Below are 21,849 nucleotides of genomic sequence, written 5' to 3'. Positions count from 1 at the left end.
TCCAAGAACGCCTTCTCCTCCCAAAGGCTTCTGTCATTCCCAAGGTGAAGCCTCTGAGCTTTCGTTTTGCGTTCCACAATAGAGGCAAACACTCATTTAGCATTGAAACTTTTCTCCTGCTCTGCATTCCAATCAGGGAAGAATTGCCTGATACACACAGGCTTTCTGCAAGAGCAAGGACCAACCCAGGTCATGAAGAGAGCTAGCAAAGGCGTCCTGCCCTACACTGCTGCAAGTGCATGAAACGCGCTGGACGGATCAGTCCTAGGCTGAGATCTGAATCTGAAGGGCTTGGCTGGGCATGAAGCAACCACATTCCGTTCTTATTCTGGTGAACAACTGAAATCAGAGCAAAAGAACAGGGGGAGGCAGTGCCCCCAAACCAGCTTTGGACAGTTTTTTTGCACTCGGGATTTCACAGCATCTCCTACTCAAAGTCAACAAACGTTTTAAAGCATATGAATGAGGAAGTGCCAACGCCACTTGAGTACCTGATATCTCCCCATATCAACAGTCTGGGGGGCTTATGCTCGAAATTCTGCTTTCTCCTGCTTTATTCAAACAGGGCAAGGACGCCCTCTGGTGAGCATGATGCACCTCAGCAGTGCTCTGAGGAGAACCAAGGGAACATTTGGGATGCTCTCGTGGACTTGCCCTACCTTTGCACAACACACAAGAGGAATCACACAGAATTGTAGAGTTGTGAGGGACCAGCAGCCCTCCTGCTCCTGCGCACTCCCAAAATCTTCCCTGGGAGGTCTCTCAACCCTGCAGAGCTGATTTGGAGGGTGCAGAGAAGAGGAGGAGAAAGATCCACTCAGACGTGTAGCCTTCCTATATATCAGGTAGGAGACGCAGTGGGAACAGCCTCAGCCCGCGACGTCTTGCTTTACACCCCACGCTCACACCCCCACAGACGGGTCCGCCCTGCCCACAATGGCGGCCTCCTCGCCGCCTTCAGCCCTTTCCCGGGGAGCCACGTGACTGCGGTTTCAGAGCCGTTGCATCAGCCCTCGCGCCTCGCCAGCGCCGCGCTTCGTGACATTGACGGGCAGCTGCGTTGAGCAACCGCAGCCCGGCTATTGAGCCTCATTGGCCGACGGGGTGGGCGGGATTAAGGGAAGGGAAAAAACCCCGCAGCAGGTTTGGGTGCGCAGTGGAAGAGCGTCGCTCCGGCTCCGCGTGGAAAGGTTGACTGGAGAGCGGCAGGAAAGGTGCGGAGGCGTTTGGGCTGGAAGGGGGCGGGCTGAAGAGGGAGAGGGCGCTGGCTGGGGGCTGAGGGGTCTTTTTCATCCTTCTCCACTTTTAGGAAGGCAGCGCTGCCCGCCGCCAGCTGGGGCTGTCTGAGGGCCACAGCCGCGGCGCATTCTGGGAGTCTGGTTCATGGTTCTGGCGTGGGGTGACAGCCCTGAGTTGAGGCACAGCTGTCTGGCTCGTGGGATGGGGTCTCTGAAGCCAGCAGTGACTTCATTCATTCTGTGGTGTCAGGGTGGTGTGTGGGTGTGTGTACACACACACACACTCACAAAAACAGAGAGAAATTATGCTTTTGCCTGGTTTTTGCTAACCCTGACCCTGATTTCTTTTTCTGGACTACAACTCCCATCAGCCCCAGCGCCCGGTTGGCAAAGGCGATCTTTGTCAAAAAGGCAAAAAGTCACCAGGGCATTGCCTCTGACACACCTACCCTATGGCAAGCTTTCCCATTTCCCTTCTCCTGCCAACACAGCAAGGAGAGTCTAGCTGCACTTGTGCACCTGGTCAGATCTCTAGGGAGGCGGTGGGACGTTAGGATCCACCTTGCTGCTTGATGTGCCAATGGAGGCAACTAGGTTGCCGAGTTTTGACGTGGTGGTGCTGCAGATAGATTTTGATGCAGGGCGCCTGGTCATCTGTATTCACCCGATAAATTAAGGTTTTTTTATTCTGACATCTGTCTTGTGGTCCACTGTGGTTGGGGCCATTTGTTTGCCTTGTGCAGGCTCTGGTCTCTCTTATTTTCCTTGAAGGATTCCCTGTGAGAATTGAAAGTAGGGTAGTAGTTTTCCTCACAGAGATAAGGTAGTGCTAATGTGCTTCTGTAGAAGGATTTTATGGGTGAGTTTTGTTCATGCCTGGCTGTAGTATTGGAAGGAATTTTCCAACTCTGTAGTATGATTTAGCTGATAAGCCTGGCTAGGAATTCACCTTCCCCTCCAAGCACAGGCCTTTATGTCAGTTCTGCAGGCACCTTGTGAGTGGTTCTGGGATAGCCTGGAGAGTTTAGCTTTGCTTGCATTTGCCAGATTGCAGCAGAGATCAAGGGTGAGATCTGTTTTCTCTGTCCTTCTTCCAGATAGCTATTCCCTTCCCCATAGCTGCTGTGCTTCTGGCTGGCCCTCTTGCTACACAGAAGTCAGATATGTGGTGGCAGCATTATGAATGTGGCAAAAGGGCGCAAGGAGCAGCCAGGGGTGTCTGAGTAGAAGGGACCTTCTTACCAAGGCCTTGCAGCTGCCATAGGCCAATTGCTGTTTTTAGGGAATGGACAATACGTTTATGTTTGCACTATATGTTTAAAGTGATGTCTTATCACTTTCAACAGTCATGGCTTCCCCCAGAACGATCCTGGGAGCTGTAGTTTGTTAAGGGTGTTGAGAGATCTTACACCACATTCCCCTCACAGAACTACATTTCCCAGAGTTCTCTGGGAAGAGGGGCTGATTGTTAAACTACTCCGGTGATTGTTGTGAGGGGAAGATGGATCAAGATACTCTTAGCAACCTTAACAAACTGCTGTTCCCAGAATTCTTTAGAAGTCACGTGTTGTTAATATGAGACTATTTTAAATGTATACTGCAGATGAGGCTTATGTATATTCATAAGCAGCACTGCCTGAGGCTGGACTAAGCTGTCCTGGTGTGGTGTGAGGGCCTTTAGTTGACCTTAGAGATTAACATGGGGAAAACCTCCCCTCTTCCAGTGTAGCTAGGAGCCAAGCTGTGGTGACTGATGGCCAGGCTGCCTTGAATTGTGTCAGGGTTGCACTCTCAAGCCAGAAGCCATTGGAGGGTGTCCTTGGCGGCAACTGCTGAGATCTGAATTCTAACTTGAGCTGCTCCAGCTAGTGTTTTATATCGGATTTGCAGCATTGCCTTGAAGTACTTCCTTTCTCTCCCCGCCCCCTTTTTTTGTTCTCTCCAGTGTGAGTGGTGATCCCAAGATGGAGGTGACGTTAACAGCCAGTGAGATCCGCCAGCGGTTCATCAACTTCTTTGTGGAGAACCAGCACACCTATGTGCACTCCTCAGCCACCATCCCCATGGATGACCCGACTCTGCTCTTTGCCAATGCCGGCATGAATCAGGTCAGACATGACAAACATTTGCAGAATTACGAATGGTTTAGAGAAAGTTTCCTCCCCTGTCTTAGGTAAAGGTAAAAGACCCCTGGACAGTTAAGTCAAACTAGTCCAATCACACTAGACTATGGGGTACAGGCCGAGGGAACCAGTGTTTGTCTGCAGAAAGCCTTTCTGGGTCATGTTGCCGGCATGACTTCTGGCACAATGGGACACTGTGAAGAATGCCAGAATGCACAGTAATGCTGTTTACCTCCCTGCTGCAGTGGTAGCTATTTATCTACTCTCGCTGGTATGCTTTCAAACTGCTAGGTTGGTAGGAGCTGGGACAGAGCAATGGGAGTTCAGTCCATCGCACAGATTCGAACCGCCAACCTTCCAATCAGCAAGCTCAAGAGGCTCAGTGGTTTAGACCACAGCGCCATCCGTTCCCTTTTACATGCCTAGGACTAGGGGGTCGACCAATGGCACTGATCATCTGTAGGTTTGAAGCAGACAAAAGTGCCATTTGATCTCTTGGGTCCCTGTTGGCATGTTTGCCTGAAGTCCCTCTTCTGCCTAGAGGCTGAGCTGAAGGAAGTCTTCTTCTTCTTCCTTCTCTCCCAGTTCAAGCCCATCTTCCTCAACACAATCGACCCCTCTCACCCCATGGCAAAGCTGACCCGAGCGGCCAACACTCAGAAGTGCATCCGGGCTGGCGGGAAGCACAATGACCTGGACGACGTTGGCAAGGACGTCTACCACCACACTTTCTTTGAGATGCTGGGCTCCTGGTCTTTTGGAGATTATTTCAAGGTGAGGGCATTGCCGGTGGCCTTTCCCTGTACAAACACAGGTAACCAACTGGTAAAATGTTTGGCAAATGTGCATATTTTAAAATTAAAGCCATTCACGCTCTGCTGCTGCTGGTGGTGCTGCTGGCAGATCATACATCTAGAGGTTATGCTGGTTGAAATGTTTGTTATGGCAGAATTAGGAATGGTTTGGTAACAGTTGGAGTAGCAGAGGGCAAAGAAAAAAGTGGGGTCTTAATGAGTGGGTGGTGGCCAGTGAGAGGAAGAAGGTAAGAGTTGGGGGTAGACAGGGAACTACAGTGCATAGATGCTGCCCTTCCAGTGGCCTCCTTCCCCTTAGAAATCCTGGGCAGCTCACCCTACCCAGCCTCAGTCTCCTGCACAGCAGCTGCAAGTCCTTCTCTCTGGTATGATCACTATCTGGGCTGTATTACTTCAGGATCTAGGTGTAGGCTTACATACATGGTTGAATACTTCCGCATAAAGGGGGGGGAAAACAATCCTTGTGCATAGAAAACTAGCACATCAGGAGGAACGCTAGGCTAACAACTTGCCCCTTTAATAGAGAATATTTTCAGTGGAGGAATATTGCCATGTGTGTCGCCAACCTACAATCAGAAGTGGTCCCGAAACCTGCTTGCTGGTTTCCTACAAGCATCTGATTGGCCACTGTAAGAAAAGGAGCATCGCTGATTCAGTGTTCTGGCTGGCAGTGGCTGCTGTAGAATTTAAGGCTCATATCTGAAACTCGTCAAAGAAATTAGTATGTCATTCTCTATGTCAAGACCTTCCCATCCCTGTTTTCTTCTTCCACTCAGGAGCTGGCTTGCAAGTTTGCCCTGGACCTGCTCACCAAAGAGTTCGACATCCCCATTGAGAGGCTATATGTCACATACTTTGGTGGGAATGAAGCTGCTGGCCTGCAACCAGACTTGGATTGCAAGCAAATCTGGCTTGATCTCGGGTGAGTTTGGGACATCCAAAGGATACACAAGAGCTGCCTTTGTGTGCTTTGAAGACTGGGAATTGCACTCGACACCCACTTCCTGAATGGCAAGAGAAGGGGCCATCAGGATGATCCCAGGATTTCTTTGGTGTCTTCCACAAAAAAACCAAAGGGGGCAAAGAAAATGTATTGGGGCTTAAGCAGAAATCCTATTTATAAGATGCTTTTTGATGTCTCCAAGCGTTGCCATGACCTGAATTTCAAGGGCAACCAATATGATACAGGGTTTGGAAAATGAGCCTTATGAGGAATGGTTGAGGGAGCTGGGTATGTTTAGCCTGAAGATGAGGAGGTTGAGAAGGGACATGACAGCCATCTTCAAATGTCTGAAGGGCTGTCGCTTAGAAGATGGAGCAAGCTGGCTTTCTGTTACTCTAGAAAGGGGGGTGGGGAACCGAGCCAATGGAATCAAATCAAAGGTTAAGAATAACTTTCTGACAGTAAGAGCTGTTCAACAGGTTGGATGGCTATCTATCAGGGATTCTTTAGCTGAGATACCTGCATTGCAGGGACTTGGACCAGATGACCCTTGGGTCTGCTTCCAACTCAACAGTTCCATGCATCTATGCTTCTCTCTTCTAGTCAATGGCTATGTTTGGACTTCATGCTTAACTTTGATTGAGCAAGGTTGCGAATGAGCCTAATCTTTCCCCATGTGGCCTGGAGGTGGAGTTTGGAAGCTTTCACCTTCACTTCAGATTAGCTGCAGCTTAGCATGTTGTCTGGACCTACAACTATGGGTTAATCTTAACTGTGGTCAGTTTAAACAAGGCAGCTTCATAAACCATGATTTTAAACTAATAGTTAAGATTAACCATAGTTTTTAAGGTTCAGACACAACAAACTGTGGTCAATCAAAAGTGATTTTTTCTTTCTTTCTTCCTGACCGAGGAGCAGGGGCATGAGTCTGGGAGAAGGCTAGGTTGTTTGCATCTTGCTAAGCCATAGTTTAGTGTGGCCTCCACATGCAGCCAGAAGTTGTAGGTTCATTAACATGATGAAGCTGACGGTGATACTTTTTCAGATGATGTTACCTGGGCAAGTCAAAGAGTTCAGATGGCTCGTATGTTGCCTGTTCAAGGAACCTGTAACTTGTGGAATTCCTCGCATCACTGGCCATTTCCTTCTTTGCAGTTTGGCGGAGAGTAGGATTCTTCCGGGCAGCATGAAGGATAACTTCTGGGAAATGGGAGACACGGGGCCATGTGGACCTTGCAGTGAGATGCACTACGACCGAATCGGAGACCGGGATGCTGCCCATCTCGTCAATCAAGATGATCCCAACGTGCTGGAGATCTGGAACCTGGTGTTCATACAGTACAACAGGTGCTGCAAGAATTGCTTTCCTTCCCTATAACATGGTGGCAGTGCAGTAGCAGAGCAGGTGCTTTTCATGCAAAAGGTCCCAGGTTCAATCCTTGGCATTACCAGGTGGGGTTGCAAAAGAAAACCCAGAGAGCCACCGCCAGTCCCCAGAAACAAGATGAGCTTGATGGACCAGTGGTCTGACTCTGTTCAAGGCAGCTTCCTCTTTCCCTTTGATGCCTTTCACCTGTGGTGTGTTACCTCTCCCCCTGCTTTGCAGGTAATGCTGGACTCCACATCCAGTGATGAAACTTGAGCATAGTGGCCTGAATCATGGCTATTTATTCCTCACCCTTCATTCCTAAGAATTTTGTCCTGATCTTTGCAGCAATACAGCAGATGCTAGGGATAGATTCCAAAATGATATATAAATAATATCTGAGAAAACAGCCTCTCCTCAATCAGTACAGTAGGACAACCATATACTGGTTGGTTGTGTGAGGGAGGGTTCTGTGTTGCTTTTTTCTGCATAGGCTGTGGCAGGATGTTTCGAAACCAAAGACGCTTCCATTTGGGCTGTACTTTTTGTTACTTTAATTGGTTGTGGACCTCTTCATCCAAACCAGGAAAACTATGATGAGCCTGGATACGAAGACGTGGTTTGAGCTTGGGTTGATCTCCAGGTTTGTTCCAGCGCTGTTAAGAGTAAATTCCTGGTTTGGGTGAAATGGGAAACTGCCGTCAGGGGGAGATGCTTTGATCCATTTCCATGCTTGAGCGAATGGGGTGAGAGTGCAGGCGAAAAGCTCATTCACCTCTCTGCTTATTAAGCTTGGACACGTGAGCACCTGAACCAGCCCTCTGTTTGCATTATTCTTTGTGAATCATGGAGTGTTTTTCTTCCTCTCTCCTGTACCAGAGAGGCTGATGGGACCCTGAAACCTCTTCCCAAGAAGAGCATTGACACGGGCATGGGTCTGGAGAGGTTGGTGTCGGTGCTTCAGAGCAAGATGTCCAACTACGACACAGATCTCTTCGTGCCCTACTTTGAAGCTATCCAGAAGGTACCTGTCCAGATGTGCTGCGAGCAAATCTGCCAGTATGTGGATTCTCTCTAGATGGAGTGCATCTCGCTGCCCTGAGGCCTCCCTGGCTCAGGGACAACAACATTCACCTTCCTCCCACTGAATTTCACAACTCGCAGTGTTTTCTTATCGGCCTCCTGGTAGCTTTCCTTTACTCTCATGTGTGGCTGACTGACCTTTGCTGCTGCTGTTTCTGCATCAGGTCTTGGCAGTTAAAGCAGTGAGGACAGGTAGAAGGAACTCCAGCACTAAACCTGCTTCCCTCTAGATGCTGGACTCCCAAGTCCCATCAGCCGTTTCAGGGTCCTTTCAGTGCTTTTTAATACATGCAGATCTTCTAAAATTTATACTAACACCTCAATTTCTCCAGTTCCTGGTGGCATTACCTTGTATGCTTTACCTCTGTAACTGAAGTGGGGAGCTGGATCTGGCTGGTGGGCTGGAGCCTTACATCCCCTGCCCCAAATGGGCCAACTTGACAGGTGGGCAGGGTCAGTCACCTGGCATCACAGTGGCAGCAGGTGACACGAGGCATTCAGCTGATCAGTGGGGCCTGCAAACCCGGCTCTTCGCAGGGATCCATGTCTTTACCTGCCTTCATTTGATGCCAGGTCTCAGGTGGGTGGGTGTGGCTTGGCCGAAGCAGCCTCATGGGCCAACTCTAGCCTTGTAGGTTAGAGATCTCCCACTGCTGCTCAGAGAGGATGATTTTGTAGCTCTCTGTTAGATGATTGTGACTGCATTTGTCTTAATCTCTACCCTGATACTGGTGGTTTGGGGTTTTTAAAAAAGAATTTTTATGCTGCTATTTGACATGGGGTTCTGTCAGATGTGTAATTTTAATTTCATTGCCAATTTCCCAGAGAAGCTTGCTTATGAGGCGACTAACAGTAATAAGCAAAGGGTCAGAGAATCTTAGAAGAAAAACCTGTAATGCCTGTAATCTCCAAGACCTGCTCTGATTCCTTAACCATTTCATTTCTCTTTCATCTCTTGGACGTCACCTACATGCCTTCTTCCTTGCAGGGCACTGGCTGCAGGCCCTACACTGGGCAGGTCGGGGAGGATGATGCTGATGGCATAGACATGGCCTATCGTGTCCTGGCTGACCATGCCCGAACCATCACAGTGGCCCTTTCAGACGGTGGAAGACCTGATAACACCGGCAGGGGGTGAGAGAGTGGGCTGTGTGGAGCTTTGTGGTGAGGGGCTGGGTAAGAAAGGATGTAGCATCTGTGGCTAAGCTGATTAGGGTTGAAAGTCACAGTCAGGACCAGCCCTGCCAATAGGCAGATTGGGGAAACTGCCTTGAGTGGCCAATGCGGGAGCCGGCTGCCTTCCCTTTCCCCATCTTTAGCCCCCCAGCCATTCCCTTCTGTTGCCACATTGTCTGACCTGGGAACCCTAATCTGGCCTGTTGTCTTGTGGGAATGGGGTTACCCTGATATGAGTTGGTTGTCTGAAGATGACCAAAAAAATGTGTTAGGAGCCCTTGGTCCTGTCAGGAAGGACGGGAACCCAGTTTATGTGTGGATTCACATTGTCTTTCTCAAAATTGGGTCCCCTGGCTGTTGTTAGACTACAACTCCCATCATCCCTAGCTAACAGGGCCAGTGGCCATGGATGATGGGAGTTGTGATCCTACAACAGCTGGGACCCAGGTTTGAGAAACAAGGGTTAGAGGCCCAGAAAGAGTGGGAAGAGTCCTTTGTGCTGCGAAAAGTTGGGGGTCCCTGAGGTGTTTTCCAGAGTGTAGGGGCTCCAGTAAGACCAGCCTCTGCCTTCTGCTCCCCTTGCCTAGGTATGTTCTGAGGCGCATCCTCCGGCGTGCTGTGCGCTACGCCCATGAGAAACTCAACGCCCCCAAGGGATTCTTTGCCAGCCTGGTGGACGTGGTGGTGCAGTCCCTGGTAAATCTGTAGTCCTGTCCTCTTTCCTTTGCCTTTGAAGCTTCCAGGTTTTGGGATGGAGGGAGAGAGGCAGGGAGCTGCTTTCGCTTAGCTAACAGCTCCTGTTCCTCTCAGGGCGATGCCTTCCCTGAGCTGAAGAAAGACCCTGAGATGGTGAAAGACATCATCAACGAAGAGGAGGTGCAGTTCTTGAAGACACTCAACAGAGGGCGCCGCATCCTCGACAGGAAGATTCAGAGCTTGGGAGACTGCAAGACTATTCCTGGTATGGCCCAAGGCCAGCAACCCCTGTGTGGAAATGGCTTTGATGCTAGGAAGTGAGCCAAGCCGCCTGCTGCTTGGGAAATTCAACTCATTGACTGGGTGGGGCTGGAGGAGAATACCCATTGCTCACTGCAAGCATTGTGATGAATTAAGTAGAAGGTGGTGGTTTGAAGGAGGGAGAGAAACAGGTCCCACTTACAGTGCAGAGCTGGGCCAGGCCACAAGAGGACAACCCTCCTTTCCCTTGTGGGGCCCAGTGAGGGCAAGGCTTTGCCTGTTTTCCCCCAGCCATGGGTGTTTGCACGGAGCAGGTTAATGGGAGAGAATCATTCCCCTCTTTCTCTCTTGCGTAGAACTTTGGAGGAAAGGAGACAATGGCTGCTTCTCCCGCTCTTTGTTCCTTTCCTTATCCAAACCTCTTCCCGAGCGAAACAAGTTCCTTGCTCAAGTTCCCCTGGTCTACCTGAAGGCTCAAGGAGTCAGCAGTGAAGAGAAATGGGTGCTTGGCCAGGAGGGCAGGGTGGCTTGCTAGTAATGAGACCTGCAGAAACCCCACAAGAGGGAGCATGAGCTGATCAGAAGCTGTGCGGTGGGTTTAACTCTTCTGCAATCCTCTTCCTCCTCCAGGAGACACTGCGTGGCTGCTCTACGATACTTACGGTTTCCCTGTGGATCTGACCGGCCTCATTGCGGAAGAGAAAGGCTTGAAGGTGGACATGGAAGGTTTTGAGGAAGAGAGGAAGTCTGCCCAGGTAGGGCTTGGCCATCGCCAGCACACTATATGTATTGACGCAGATAAACATCAAGACAGCTAGAGGCACAAGCAGAGCCAGGCAGGCATCCGTCCACTCAGTTGCATCAGGTTTTGGTTGTCCAGTTGGCCCTTTGATTTCTTAGTTGCTCCACACAAGGTACTTCTATTCCTGCTGTTACCACCTTCTACGGCAGCTTCCATTGGTCAGCTTTGCACAGGAAAGGGCGAGTGATAGCACCATTTGTAGCAGGCAATTCATATCCTCAAAAGCCAGGAAGGGTGGCAGGACATTGCTTGGATAAAAAGACTGTGAGAGATCTTGGCCTGGGACCTTGAGGAAGGCAGCTGCCTGCCAAGGTAGGCAGCTTTGGGCTCAGTTAGCCTTCCCCAACTGTGTGCCCTCCAGGTCCTTGTTATTCCTGACCACTGCCTATGCTGGCTGGGGCTGATTGGTATTGGTGTTGAATAACATCTGGTGGCCCACAGGTTGCCCGTACCTGAGGATGTTGCTTTTATGCCCAAGGCTTCTTGGCCTGCTTTTCACCCTCAATTTGCTTACATCCCCAGCTCAAATCTCAGGGCAAGGGTGGTGGCGATGAAGATCTCATCATGCTGGACATCTACGCCATTGAAGAACTCCGGTCCAGGGGCTTGGAGGCTACAGATGACTCTCTAAAATACAACTACACATCAGACCCCAGTGGCAGTTATGGTGCGTTCTAAGTGGCTCCCTCTCGTCCAGCACATTGTTTTTTGATGCGTTGGAACATGTCAGAAGGAACTTGCTTGTCAATATTTTTTATACCTAAAACCCATTAATAATTGAGGAATGTGAACCAAAAAGCTTAATGTTGAAATGATAGGTTTTTTTGGTTTTTAATTTTTTTGTGGGTAAGTTGACATTAGGAGATTTCGGTTCAGAATTTTCTTTTCTGTTTAATTTTGTGACTGTTTATAAGGGGAAGGGTCATGGTACAGGCAAGAGGCTCTTGCTTTGCTAACTCCCACGTTTCTTTTCTGACGTGCAGAGTTCAGTAGTGCGGTGGCCACCGTCAAAGCCCTCCGCCGGGATAAGGCCTTTGTGGAGGAGGTGGCCACGGGCCAAGAGTGCGGGGTTGTCTTGGACCACACCTGCTTCTACGCTGAGCAGGGCGGGCAGACGTATGACGAAGGCTACCTTGTCAAGGAGGACGAAGGCAGTGAGGATGTACGTTGGGCTCGCTGGCCTGCTTGGGAGTCTTGGGGCTTGGAGTCTCGTGGTGGGAAGGCCTTTGGGGGCTTTTGAAATTGGTGGCATGTTGCCTTATTTTGCCCCAGAATAGTGGCGGAGGATCGCAGTGCGATCCAGAATCTAGCACTCCAACCTTCCCTATATCTGTGTCCCTTGTTAAATCTGCCTGGTCTGAAAAGTCTGTGTCAGTTGTTCAAGATGGAGAGGGTGGTGACCATGGAGAGATCCATCTATGTGTTGGCACCTCGTGTTGAATGCACTCTAAGAGTGTGAGGTCGCCAACACAGTCGTCCTCTAGATGCCGAGGCAAGAGCATCTTCACCAGGATTTCTGGTGCTTACAAGGGCAGCTTCTGCACTTTCCTCTTTTGAAAACCATGTCCTGCTCTTTGGTTGACTGTTGCTTTCATTTTTGTGTCTGCTTTCTTTTTCATTTAGGCTTTTGTAATTATAGTAAGTTTTCACAAGATTTTTTTTTTAATGTCAGATTTTTTTTACTTTCATGAGTCCGTTTGTAGACTTGTGATGGAGAAGCAGCACGATCATAAGCATTTAAAATCCAGTGCATCTCTGCTGGTAGTGCTTGGTGGGAAGAAAGAGCCACACTGGCCTGGCCTTGGGCTCCCGTTCCTGCCTTTGCCAATCATCAGCTCTTGTGTGCCTTTGCTTTTTTCAGAAGACAGAGTTCACGGTGAAGAACGTCCAAGTGCGCGGAGGTTATGTGTTGCACGTGGGCACCGTCTATGGGAGCCTGAAGGTGGGAGACACTGTACGGCTGTACGTTGATGAGGTGAGTGGCTTGTGCGTTTGATATCAAAGGCGCTTTGGACTAGAATCCCAGTCTTTCTATGCATTCAGTCATTCATTACATTCTTATTTCTACTTACACACTGAGTTTTATTGCATTCTTTAGAATTCAAATTGTGGTGCAATGAAATAAAATATAAAAAACAAAAGAAGCAATAAAAACCAGCCTGGATATGGAATGCAAATGTTGAGTGAGCTGCCTCCCATCTTCTTCCACAAATCCACAGCCCTGAACAAAGCTGGTGGGTGGGCCACGACCTGGCCCCCGCTGCTTTTAGCCACTAGTGGAGGGGGGACCGCCGCCTCTTTCCTCCTCCCTTCTCTGCTCACCTTCATCTCTTCTTCCCCCCGCAGCCCAGGCGGCGGCCCATCATGAGCAACCACACAGCCACCCACATTCTCAACTTTGCCTTACGCGCTGTGCTGGGGGAGGCCGACCAGCGAGGCTCCTTGGTGGCTCCAGACAGGCTGCGCTTTGATTTCACAGCCAAGGGAGCCATGTCCACCCAGGAAATCAAGAAGGCGGAAGAAATTGCGAATCAGATGATTCAGGAAGCCAAGGTAGGAGGGGAACTTGGTATGGCTGGTGCATGCGTGCTTGTCTCTCTCATGGGTGGGAAACCTTGGGCCCAGGGACAAAATGCAGCCCTCTCAGCCTCCGTAGTTGGCCTTTGGGACCCTCCCCAGTCCTGCTTTGCCCCCCCCCTTGGGGTGTCTTCACCTGGCTGAAATGGTTCTCCGTGACCAAGACTCCTGGTTCCCTGGGTGGAGAGGAGCATGTGTAGAAACCAGCCTCCTGCACGGAGGTAAAATTTGTGTTCACTGCACTGCCCATTCTTTCATGAGAGCCAGTGTGGTGTAGTGGTTAAGAGTGGTAGACTCGTAATCTGGTGAACCGGGTTCATGTCTCCGCTCCTCCACATGCAGCTGCTGGGTGACCTTGGGCCAGTCATACTTCTTTGAAGTCTCTCAGCCCCACTCACCTCATAGAGTGATTGTTGTGGGGGAGGAAGGGAAAGGAGATTGTTAGCCACTTTGAGACTCCTTCGGGTAGCAATAAAGCAAGATATCAAATCCAAACTCTCCTCTGGCCCCACCCATTGCTGCATTGTGGCCTCTGGAAGATTGCTAAAAGGCAATGTAGCCCCTTGGGTGAAAAAGGTTCCCCGCCTCTGTTTTGAGGATGCTGAGAACTTCCAGGTCCTGTTCTTGGAGACTTCCAAAGAATGCTCCTTCTTTGAGCCAGAAACCCACTAGAAACCCACTTGTGGCATGGGCTTTTCGCAACAGAGCAAATGCCTGAAAAATAAAATACGGCATTTATCTTCTGATTTCCCCATTATATTATCTCATTGATCCTTACAGCAATCCTATGAGGTGTAACAGTATTATCCCCACATGCTTCATTTACTCTTCCCCTGATTTTTAATTGTGCATGTTTGTTTTATACCAGCCTGCGGTCTGATCCAGCAAGAATTTTCCTGTGCTCTTGCTTGTCCTTATCTTCTGTTAACTTCTGTGGTCTGCTCCCCAGGTTGTATATGCCAAAGACTGTCCCCTGGCAGCTGCCAAAGCCATCCAGGGCCTCCGTGCAGTGTTTGATGAGACGTACCCTGACCCCGTGCGTGTGGTCTCGATCGGCATCCCCATCGAGGATATGCTGGCTGACCCCTCCAGCGGTGCAGGTGCCATGACGTCGGTTGAGTTCTGCGGGGGAACGTAAGTCCAGCAGGAGGGCTTGGGACAAAGGAGGGCTCCAGATCCATAGCAAGAGAGCTGCCCTGCCAAATGGTGGACCCATGAGAATGCCTGCTGCTTTTTCTCCTTGGTGCTCCACACAGCAAAGGGTGGTTGAAGGGGGTCTTCACCTGTACCCAAAGCTCAGGCTGCCTCGCTCCTTCCCAGAACAAAATCATCATATCTATCTCCCTCTCTCTGAAGTCAAGCTCCCTCCGTTGCCAAGTCAGGAGATGCTTGTAAATGTCCGTGGTGTTTCTCAGACACTGATATTTTCACAGGCACTTACAGAATTCTGCTCACGCTGGTCACTTTGTCATTGTGTCCGAGGAAGCAATTGCCAAGGGCATCCGGCGCATAGTGGCTGTCACCGGAGCAGAAGCACAGAAGGTGAGCAGGGGGTGGGCAGGTGCAGTAGGCAAGGATCAAGCCGTGGGTGAGATGGGGAAATAAAATATGGGGTGGGGACCTGCAGGCCTGGACACTAAGTATGGCTGGGCAGCCTTCTCTGTCTGGCCCCGAGAACACTTCCCAGGCCACACACCGCAGTGACCCTGCTACGCTTGTGGGAGAGTAAAAGTCACTGTTTCTTTCCAACGCCACCTCAAAATCCTGAACCCCCTTTCTCTTCCCAAGGCACTGAGGAAAGTGGACATCCTTAAAAAGCTACTCTCTGACCTAGAAGACAAGGTGAAGGTCCAGACAGCCCCCAACAAAGAAGTCCAGCGCGAGATCGCAGACCTTGGCGAGGTACGAGAGCAGAGGAAGGGGAGAAGTGGGATCAGCCCCTTTTCCCCAAATTCTCAAGTTGGTGGGGTCACTTGAGCACTGCTATCAGGATGCTGGTCTAGATAGGCCACTGGCCCATTCCAGCAGACTCTCCTTTTGTTCTTAAATGTGGAAGGCATCTGGACCCGCTCTGAACATGCTGGAAATACAACAAATTATTTGTTGTTTGTGAAACGTGGGCTGTGGCTTCAGTGCCGCCTTATGGTTGCAGGTGCTGGCCACCTCCGTCATTCCCCAGTGGCAGAAAGATGAACTCCGAGAGGCCCTCAAAGCCCTGAAGAAGGTGATGGACGACCTCGACCGTGCCTGCAAAGCAGACATCCAGAAACGAGTGAGTTCTCCCATCCCACTGTCATAGGCAAAGGGAGTGGAAATGGGTAGAAATGGCAGGGTTCCCTTTTTGAAAGCACATGCAAGCAGTGATCAGGAAAGGGGGGCCCCTTCGCTCAGACCGTTTTAAAAGGGAAATGAGGCTGCTCCTATCTGTTGTGTGACTTCAGCCTCCAGCCACTGCTTAAGCCCAGCTCCAGCTTCTCCCTCTCTCTGGAGGGAAGAGCCTGGACCACCAGAGCGAACTGTGAGGTCCACCCACCCACCCAACTTTCATACACCTGCTGCGTAGTCCAAACACAGCAGATCTTTTTGCCAGATTACAGTTGCTTCCAGCCACTCTTTGAGTGTTTGCCTTGGCCAAAGAGCAATGTGTGCATTTCCACACACCTGCATCCTTATGCCTGACATGCTGCTTGTGTTTTTATGTTCTCTGCACCAAAGAAGCATCTCTTTGCATTTGAGAGGAGCTTTCCCTTTCTTTCCCCACTCCCATCACCAGCGTTCCTGAGCCTGACCTCTCTTTGTTCCTTCAGGTTCTGGAGAAGACGAAGCAGCTCATCGAGGCTCACCCCAACCAGCCACTGGTCATTCTGGAAATGGAGAGCGGTGCTTCTGCAAAGGTATCCCCCAAATCTCTTCTCGTTGCTCTTTGCACAGGGGGCGGAGGTGCATCGGGCAAGGAGGGAACCTGTGCAACTTGCTGTGGCTGCAAGCAAGTTGCTCCTGTCAAACCACTGGGAATTACTGATCTACTGCAAATTGCCCAAAGATCTCAGAATTGGACGTGACTGTGCATAGCACGTGCTCTCTGTAACCACACCTGTGTCTTTCTGCAGGCACTTAATGAATCTCTGAAGCTGTTGAAGACTCATTCACCTCAGACAGCAGCCATGCTGTTCACCGTGGATAATGAAGCCGGAAAGATCACCTGCTTATGCCAAGTCCCTCAGGTAGGCCCGGGATGGGAGTGGGGATTTAGCACTCTTGGGGACCAACTAACCAGGCAGAAGATGGTATTTATCTAAGCTTTACTCAGAGTAGCCCCACTGAAATTAATTGGCTAAACTTGGTCATGTTCATTAATTTCAGCAGATGTAATTTGGGTAACTGGAGGAATAGGCTCTGCTTCAACTGTGAGGAGCCTCCAATCCCAGCCACTTCCCCCTGACGCCTTTAGAGGAGAAATAGAAAGGTTCCTCACCTCTGGTCTCAACATTCTTTGTCCTTGGAGGGTGTTAAAGACAGAAGCTTTCCTACTCCTATAGAATCTGGCCTCTCGTCTGGAAGCTTTGTAGTAAGGAGTGTGCACCAACAGAAAATTCAGTTTGGGCTCCCAAGTTGGCACTTCAGAAGACAGCTCACCTCGATCCAAAGTGCTTTGGAAGTTAGCAGATTTGGTACCAGTGTGAGGCAGATTGCATTTGGGGTGTGGGGAATCCCACTCACTATTTGGGAAGTCAAGGGAGGCCGTAACTTGGCAGAATTGGATGATATTTGCAGGCATACATGCCCCTTCTGAGAGAAGTTTATTGGGGGCTGGTGGGGGCAGTTGAAAGCAAGTCCCTTTCCTTCCTCAAAGCCTTGGCGTTGGAGAGTCCCCAACTGTTCTACTGTTCCCTTATAAGACTTGGTTTCTAGATCCCTCATTATCCTGCTTCACTCTTCTCTGGACACTCTGTTTAGTTGTTCAGTTCTGGGGGGCACATAACAACACCCTCCTCCATGCACAGCCTGAGCATCACAGGATCTTGTATATTCTTGGCAGCTCTCAGAACTCTAACGCCGGCTGTCTCTATTCTTTCCCAGGAAGTCGTTGGCAAAGGGCTCAAGGCCAGCGAATGGGTGCAACAGGTATCTGGGCTGATGGACGGCAGGGGGGGCGGGAAAGACCTCTCTGCCCAGGCCACAGGCAAGAACACCGACTGCCTTGAAGAAGCCCTGAAGCTGGCAACAGACTTTGCCAAGCTCAAGCTGGGTGAGCTGAAGAACTGATCCCCAGCCTGTGGCGCAAACTCAGAAAGGGAACTGTCTGCTTGGCCAATAGGTTAGGAGTTCTACTTTAGCGTTATGTCTGTGGAGACAAAGACTGCACATTGCTGTCCTTCTAAATTCAGCCTGTCAGGCACTAACCAAACAAGGTGGCCCTGTAAGGCGATGACTTGATCACAGGACACCAGAGCCCATGACTGCACAAGTTCTGATCTCTTGTCACGGTGATAACTGAGCTGCCTCAAGGGGCCTGCTGCCAACTGAGTGTCCTCCATTTTTTTTGCACACAGCCACTGGGACACATACACGCTTCCTAACATTCTGAAGTTTAATTCTGCAGTGTTGCTCCTATTGCACCGTTTGAAGGGGGCTCTGCACAGCCGCCTCCATCCATGCTCAAGCACTTGAAGCATTTGCTGTAACGTGAGCATGTGCAGGGGGTGAGCAATCAAGGCTGCTATAATGTCTTTCGTTGTAACGGGGTAACCCTTTCTTCGGTTCGTTGTGTTAACCTCTGTTGTAGCAAAGCCTTACCTGGGCAGACTTGCCCTGGCATGAGGACTTCTGATCAGAATAGGTTCAGTGCTGAATAAATGAACAGACGTGTGTTTAAGTGCATTTGTTGCTGTGGAACCAAAGAACGATTATGCTAAACCAGGCATAGGCAAACTCGGCCGTCCAGATGTTTTGGGAATTGTAGCCTCAAAACACCTGGAGGGCAGAGTTTGCCTATGCCTGTGCTAAACCATGGTCTAGTGTGAAGTGCGTAAGCAGGAACATGCCTTAGCCAGCCTCACGCTCAGGTGCTCACCCCATCGCTTCCTCCCACATCGTTGCTGCTTGTTTCAGAAGCTGGCTTGGGGAAATCAAGCCCAGTTACTGCCAATTGCACTTGCTGGTTTGGATGACATGGGAGGCTGTGGTTAACTAAAAGGGGTAGTGGAGACCTGCAAATTCCTTCCTGGTTCTGCCAGAGGGATATTTGAGCCAGTAGCTCACTTGAGCCCAAGCAGAACAGGGGGCTTGGCCCATCCTGCCCCTCATCTCCTGGCTTATATCTTTCTTTCAGAGAACCTCAGCTCACCATTATGTGCAAAATGCAGGTTGTGGGTTACAGCAAACGATGGTTTGTTGCTAAAGAAGCCAACTTGCAAGCTTAAGTATTGCTCGTCATAATTTACAATTCCCCCTTCATATATAATGCTAAGCCCAAGATCATTTCTGAAAGCAAACTTTAATGGAGCAGAGATCACCTGACCATGGGAGGAGGATGGGGTTCTGAGCGCCAGGCTTCATTTGGCCTCATGGAAGCCAGATGAATGAATGCCATCCTGGCATTAATCATTTCCAGCCTTGTTGACATGACAAGAACAAATCCTCAGTGGCACAGCATATTACAGAGAGATAATAAATTTTGGAAATAGTTGATGCATCCATACACACAGGAGCAGCAGGCTCACAGTGTAAAATTACTGTTCGCTAACTGGAACAAAGGCTAAATGTTCCATGGTAGCAGCTGGGATGTAGGGACAGCTTGGACATTCCATAGCGAGACAGAGCTCCAAAATAGGATTGTCATTCACCTGTGCATTTACTAACAGAATGTGACAGAGGGCATGACTTCATAAAATAGTGCATAGCGCTAATCTAGTTTGATGTGGGCCAGAAGAGGGGAGCAGTGTGGCTGCCGGAGCAGTGGGTGACTCAGCCCAAACAGTTTGGGGACTTTGACCAGGACAGTGAGGTCAGCTGTGCCCACTTGCTCATGGGCTTCTGCGATGGCAATACCTTTCTCTGTCCTGGTTAAAGTTGCACAGAATGGTGCTCTGGTACTTGCAATGTCATGTACATCTTGGAGGTTGAGCTGCAGGTTTGTGGCTTCTGCTAGTCCAGAACGTGAGGGCTCAGCCCAGATTGGAGGCTCCCCACCCACTACTTTCCTCTTCCCTGAAGAAAGGCAGAAAAAACATAGCTGCGCCTTGTTTTAAGCCTATATGCATCAAGCTCTGATATTTCCCTAATAGTGAGCGAGGCTGCTGAGTGCCAACAAATGGAGGCCACAGCAGCCCCCTTTGAAAGAACCTAGGAAGCTTAAAAAGACAAGCTGTTAAAAGACTTAAAACAGATTTATTACTTGTATAATTTTAGAGTCCCACTTCTAAGATGTGCCTTTTTAAGCAGTGATACACAGTGAGGAGAGCTGTATGCAGCTGGTTGCTTTAAAAACTGTCTCTTGCCAGTTGGAGAGCGTGGGCACCGTGTGGGTGACACCCCAAAACCGAGACACAGGCTGTTTCCAACCCATCAGAAACTGCAGGAGCCCTTCATCTGCTCATTTCTTTGCCAAACAAAAAATGGATCATGGATAGTATTGGGGCACAACTCCCTCCAACCTGGCCACCAGCTCTTCTGGCTGGAGCCAAGATGAGCTGGAATCCACCAGCGAGCCCGGAGGCTTCCTTCTTAGTGCAGGATCCGCAGCTGCTGGGATGCGGGAATCGAGGCGCTCTCCGTGCCTCGACGGGTGTCTGCGAGGCGGGGGCTGCAGGTCCCCTCTCAGCCACGGCGCTCTTTCGGCGCTAAACCGCCCGTGCGCCTCGGAAACGAAGCCGCTGCTCCCTCCCTCGAGCAGCTTCCTCTTCCCCTTCCGGAGCGCGGCGCGCCAGCAGCCGAAGAAGCCATGCCGCTGGACCACCGCCGGGTGCCGGGGCCGGAGGAGTCCCAGACGCCGCTGCTCTTCGCGCCCGTCGAGGCGCCGGAGGTTCCGCCCCGGGACCCGTCGGCGCTGCAGCCGCTCTTCGCCCGCGCGGGGCTGCTGAGCCAGGCCAAGGGCTCGGCCTACGTGGAGCTCCACGGCGGCACCAAAGTGCTGTGCTCCGTGGCCGGGCCTCGCGAAGCCGGCGGCGGGGCGGGCGCTGCGGCTCCGGGCGAGCCTCGCGGGCGGTTGGTGTGCGAGTTCCGGCGGGCGCCGTTCTCGGGGCGCGGGGCGCGCATCCGCCCCAGCGAGCGGGAGCCCGAGCTGGCGCTGGCGCTGCAGGAGGCACTGGAGCCGGCCGTGCGCCTGGCGCGCTATCCGCGGGCGCAGCTGGAGGTGAGCGCGCTGCTGCTGCAGGACGGCGGCTCGGCGCTGGCGGCCGCGCTGTGCGCCGCGGGGCTGGCCCTGGCCGACGCCGGCGTGGAGCTCTACGACCTGGTGGCGGCGTGCGCGCTGTGCCGGGCGCCGGGCGGAGAGTGGAGCCTGCAGCCCAGCGAGCCCGAGGAGCGCGCCGCCGACGCCCGCCTCACCGTGGCGCTCCTGCCCTCGCTCAACCAGGTGGCCGGGCTGCTGGGCAGCGGCGAGGGAGGGCCCCCCGACAGCTGGGCGCAAGCCGTGCGCCTCGGCCTCGACGGATGCCAGCGCCTCTACCCGCTGCTCCGACAGAGCCTCCTGCGCGCTGCCAAGCGCCGACCCGCGCCGGGAACCCAAACGCCGACCGACACAGACACAGTCCAGCCTCCCGCCGCCACCGCCTGAGCTCCGGGAACTTCTCGGGCTGCGCCTCGCCGGACTCCTCTTCCGATGTCTCTTTGGGTTTCGGCTGCATCGTGGTTTTGGATACGGGATCTGAGCGTGGTTTACCCGACGTAGGTGAAGTTGCCTGGCTTCCTCCTTGGCGAGGAACCGCAACCACGGTGGGCCCAGTCGCGATCCAGGGAAGGCGAGCCGACCCCCTTTCCCCTGGAGGGCAGGCCGCATCCACACGAGACAATCTCCGCACTCTTTGCGAATGATACTTCGACGGAGAGACACTTCCGAAAGTCTATCTACCGCACCACCTTTAGGCGCGAAAGCTAGTTTATTAAACGTGCAGGGAATTATTGCTCTGTGTAGTTTTCACCCAGTTCCTGGGATTTGGGAGGGAAAAAAATCTGCTTTAAATGTTGTAAATATATGATGTGTGTGTCCATGTGCGCACAGTCTGAGGCTCAAGCAAAACAAAAAAGGGTTATTTGCTGCTGGTTGAATCCAAAGTTCTACCATGGTCTGAGTTTTCAGATTATCAGTTTGGGATAGGAATCTGCATTTGTTCATTAGTCCAGTTGTTGGCGGCTATGTTTGCTTTCAAAATTCCAAAGTTTAAAAATATTACACTTCGAAAATGTCAAGGAACAAAATGGGTTAATCCACACATCCTGCTTCTTAACCTGCTTTCTTGGAAAGTTACTCTCATGTCAAAGGAGTTTCCATCCAAATCAGTGTGCTTTGCATTGAGGCAATTGTCAATAAGGTGACATCATTCTATGCATTTCTCCCCACTTCCCTGAAACTCCTTGCTTTAAAACAAAAACAAAAAATTAAAAATCAGCATTTTCTCTCAGGAAATACGGCAAGTTTCTTTTTTTGTATTGGCTAAATGTTTGCTACTGAAATTACTCTGGTGTTTTTCAACTTTGGGTCCTCAGATATTATTGGGACTACAAGTCCCATCATCTCATCTGTTAATCTGGATAGGGATGATGGGAAGT

The 21,849-nt window shown here is 51.0% G+C and overlaps 2 protein-coding genes across 2 annotated transcripts; both read left to right on the top strand.

The window, feature by feature from the left end:
* The first annotated feature begins 1,090 nt into the window (after window positions 1–1,090).
* Window positions 1,091–17,956, top strand: AARS1 (alanyl-tRNA synthetase 1). Its single transcript, XM_082229582.1, has 21 exons — window positions 1,091–1,214; window positions 3,184–3,346; window positions 3,947–4,135; window positions 4,953–5,098; window positions 6,275–6,466; window positions 7,365–7,509; window positions 8,557–8,702; window positions 9,332–9,440; window positions 9,555–9,705; window positions 10,332–10,456; window positions 11,026–11,170; window positions 11,487–11,665; window positions 12,365–12,478; window positions 12,850–13,056; window positions 14,030–14,214; window positions 14,514–14,622; window positions 14,869–14,982; window positions 15,233–15,352; window positions 15,888–15,974; window positions 16,191–16,304; window positions 17,161–17,956. Exons 2-21 carry the CDS (start codon window positions 3,203–3,205, stop codon window positions 17,344–17,346), a joined length of 2,907 nt encoding a protein of 968 aa, XP_082085708.1. The 5' UTR covers window positions 1,091–1,214; window positions 3,184–3,202; the 3' UTR covers window positions 17,347–17,956.
* Window positions 17,957–19,958: 2,002 nt separating this feature from the next.
* EXOSC6 (exosome component 6) lies at window positions 19,959–21,004 on the top strand. The gene has a single exon (XM_082230839.1). It carries the CDS (start codon window positions 20,024–20,026, stop codon window positions 20,855–20,857), a length of 834 nt encoding a protein of 277 aa, XP_082086965.1. The 5' UTR covers window positions 19,959–20,023; the 3' UTR covers window positions 20,858–21,004.
* Window positions 21,005–21,849: the final 845 nt, after the last annotated feature.

Source organism: Podarcis vaucheri (genome assembly GCF_965113315.1).
Source record: "Podarcis vaucheri genome assembly, chromosome: 7".
In the NCBI taxonomy this organism is placed as follows: domain Eukaryota; kingdom Metazoa; phylum Chordata; class Lepidosauria; order Squamata; family Lacertidae; genus Podarcis; species Podarcis vaucheri.
Note: the sequence above shows the minus strand (reverse complement) of the source record. Positions and strands in the feature narration are given on the sequence as shown.

Bases quoted from the DNA above. Each gene is read 5' to 3' on its own strand.
- AARS1 (XM_082229582.1), top strand. From the start codon at position 3,203: ATGGAGGTGACGTTAACAGCCAGTGAGATCCGCCAGCGGTTCATCAAC. The intron at 13,057-14,029 runs GTAGGAGGGGAA...TCTGCTCCCCAG, and splicing joins AGATGATTCAGGAAGCCAAG to GTTGTATATGCCAAAGACTG. The intron at 15,353-15,887 runs GTGAGTTCTCCC...TTGTTCCTTCAG, and splicing joins AAGCAGACATCCAGAAACGA to GTTCTGGAGAAGACGAAGCA.
- EXOSC6 (XM_082230839.1), top strand. From the start codon at position 20,024: ATGCCGCTGGACCACCGCCGGGTGCCGGGGCCGGAGGAGTCCCAGACG.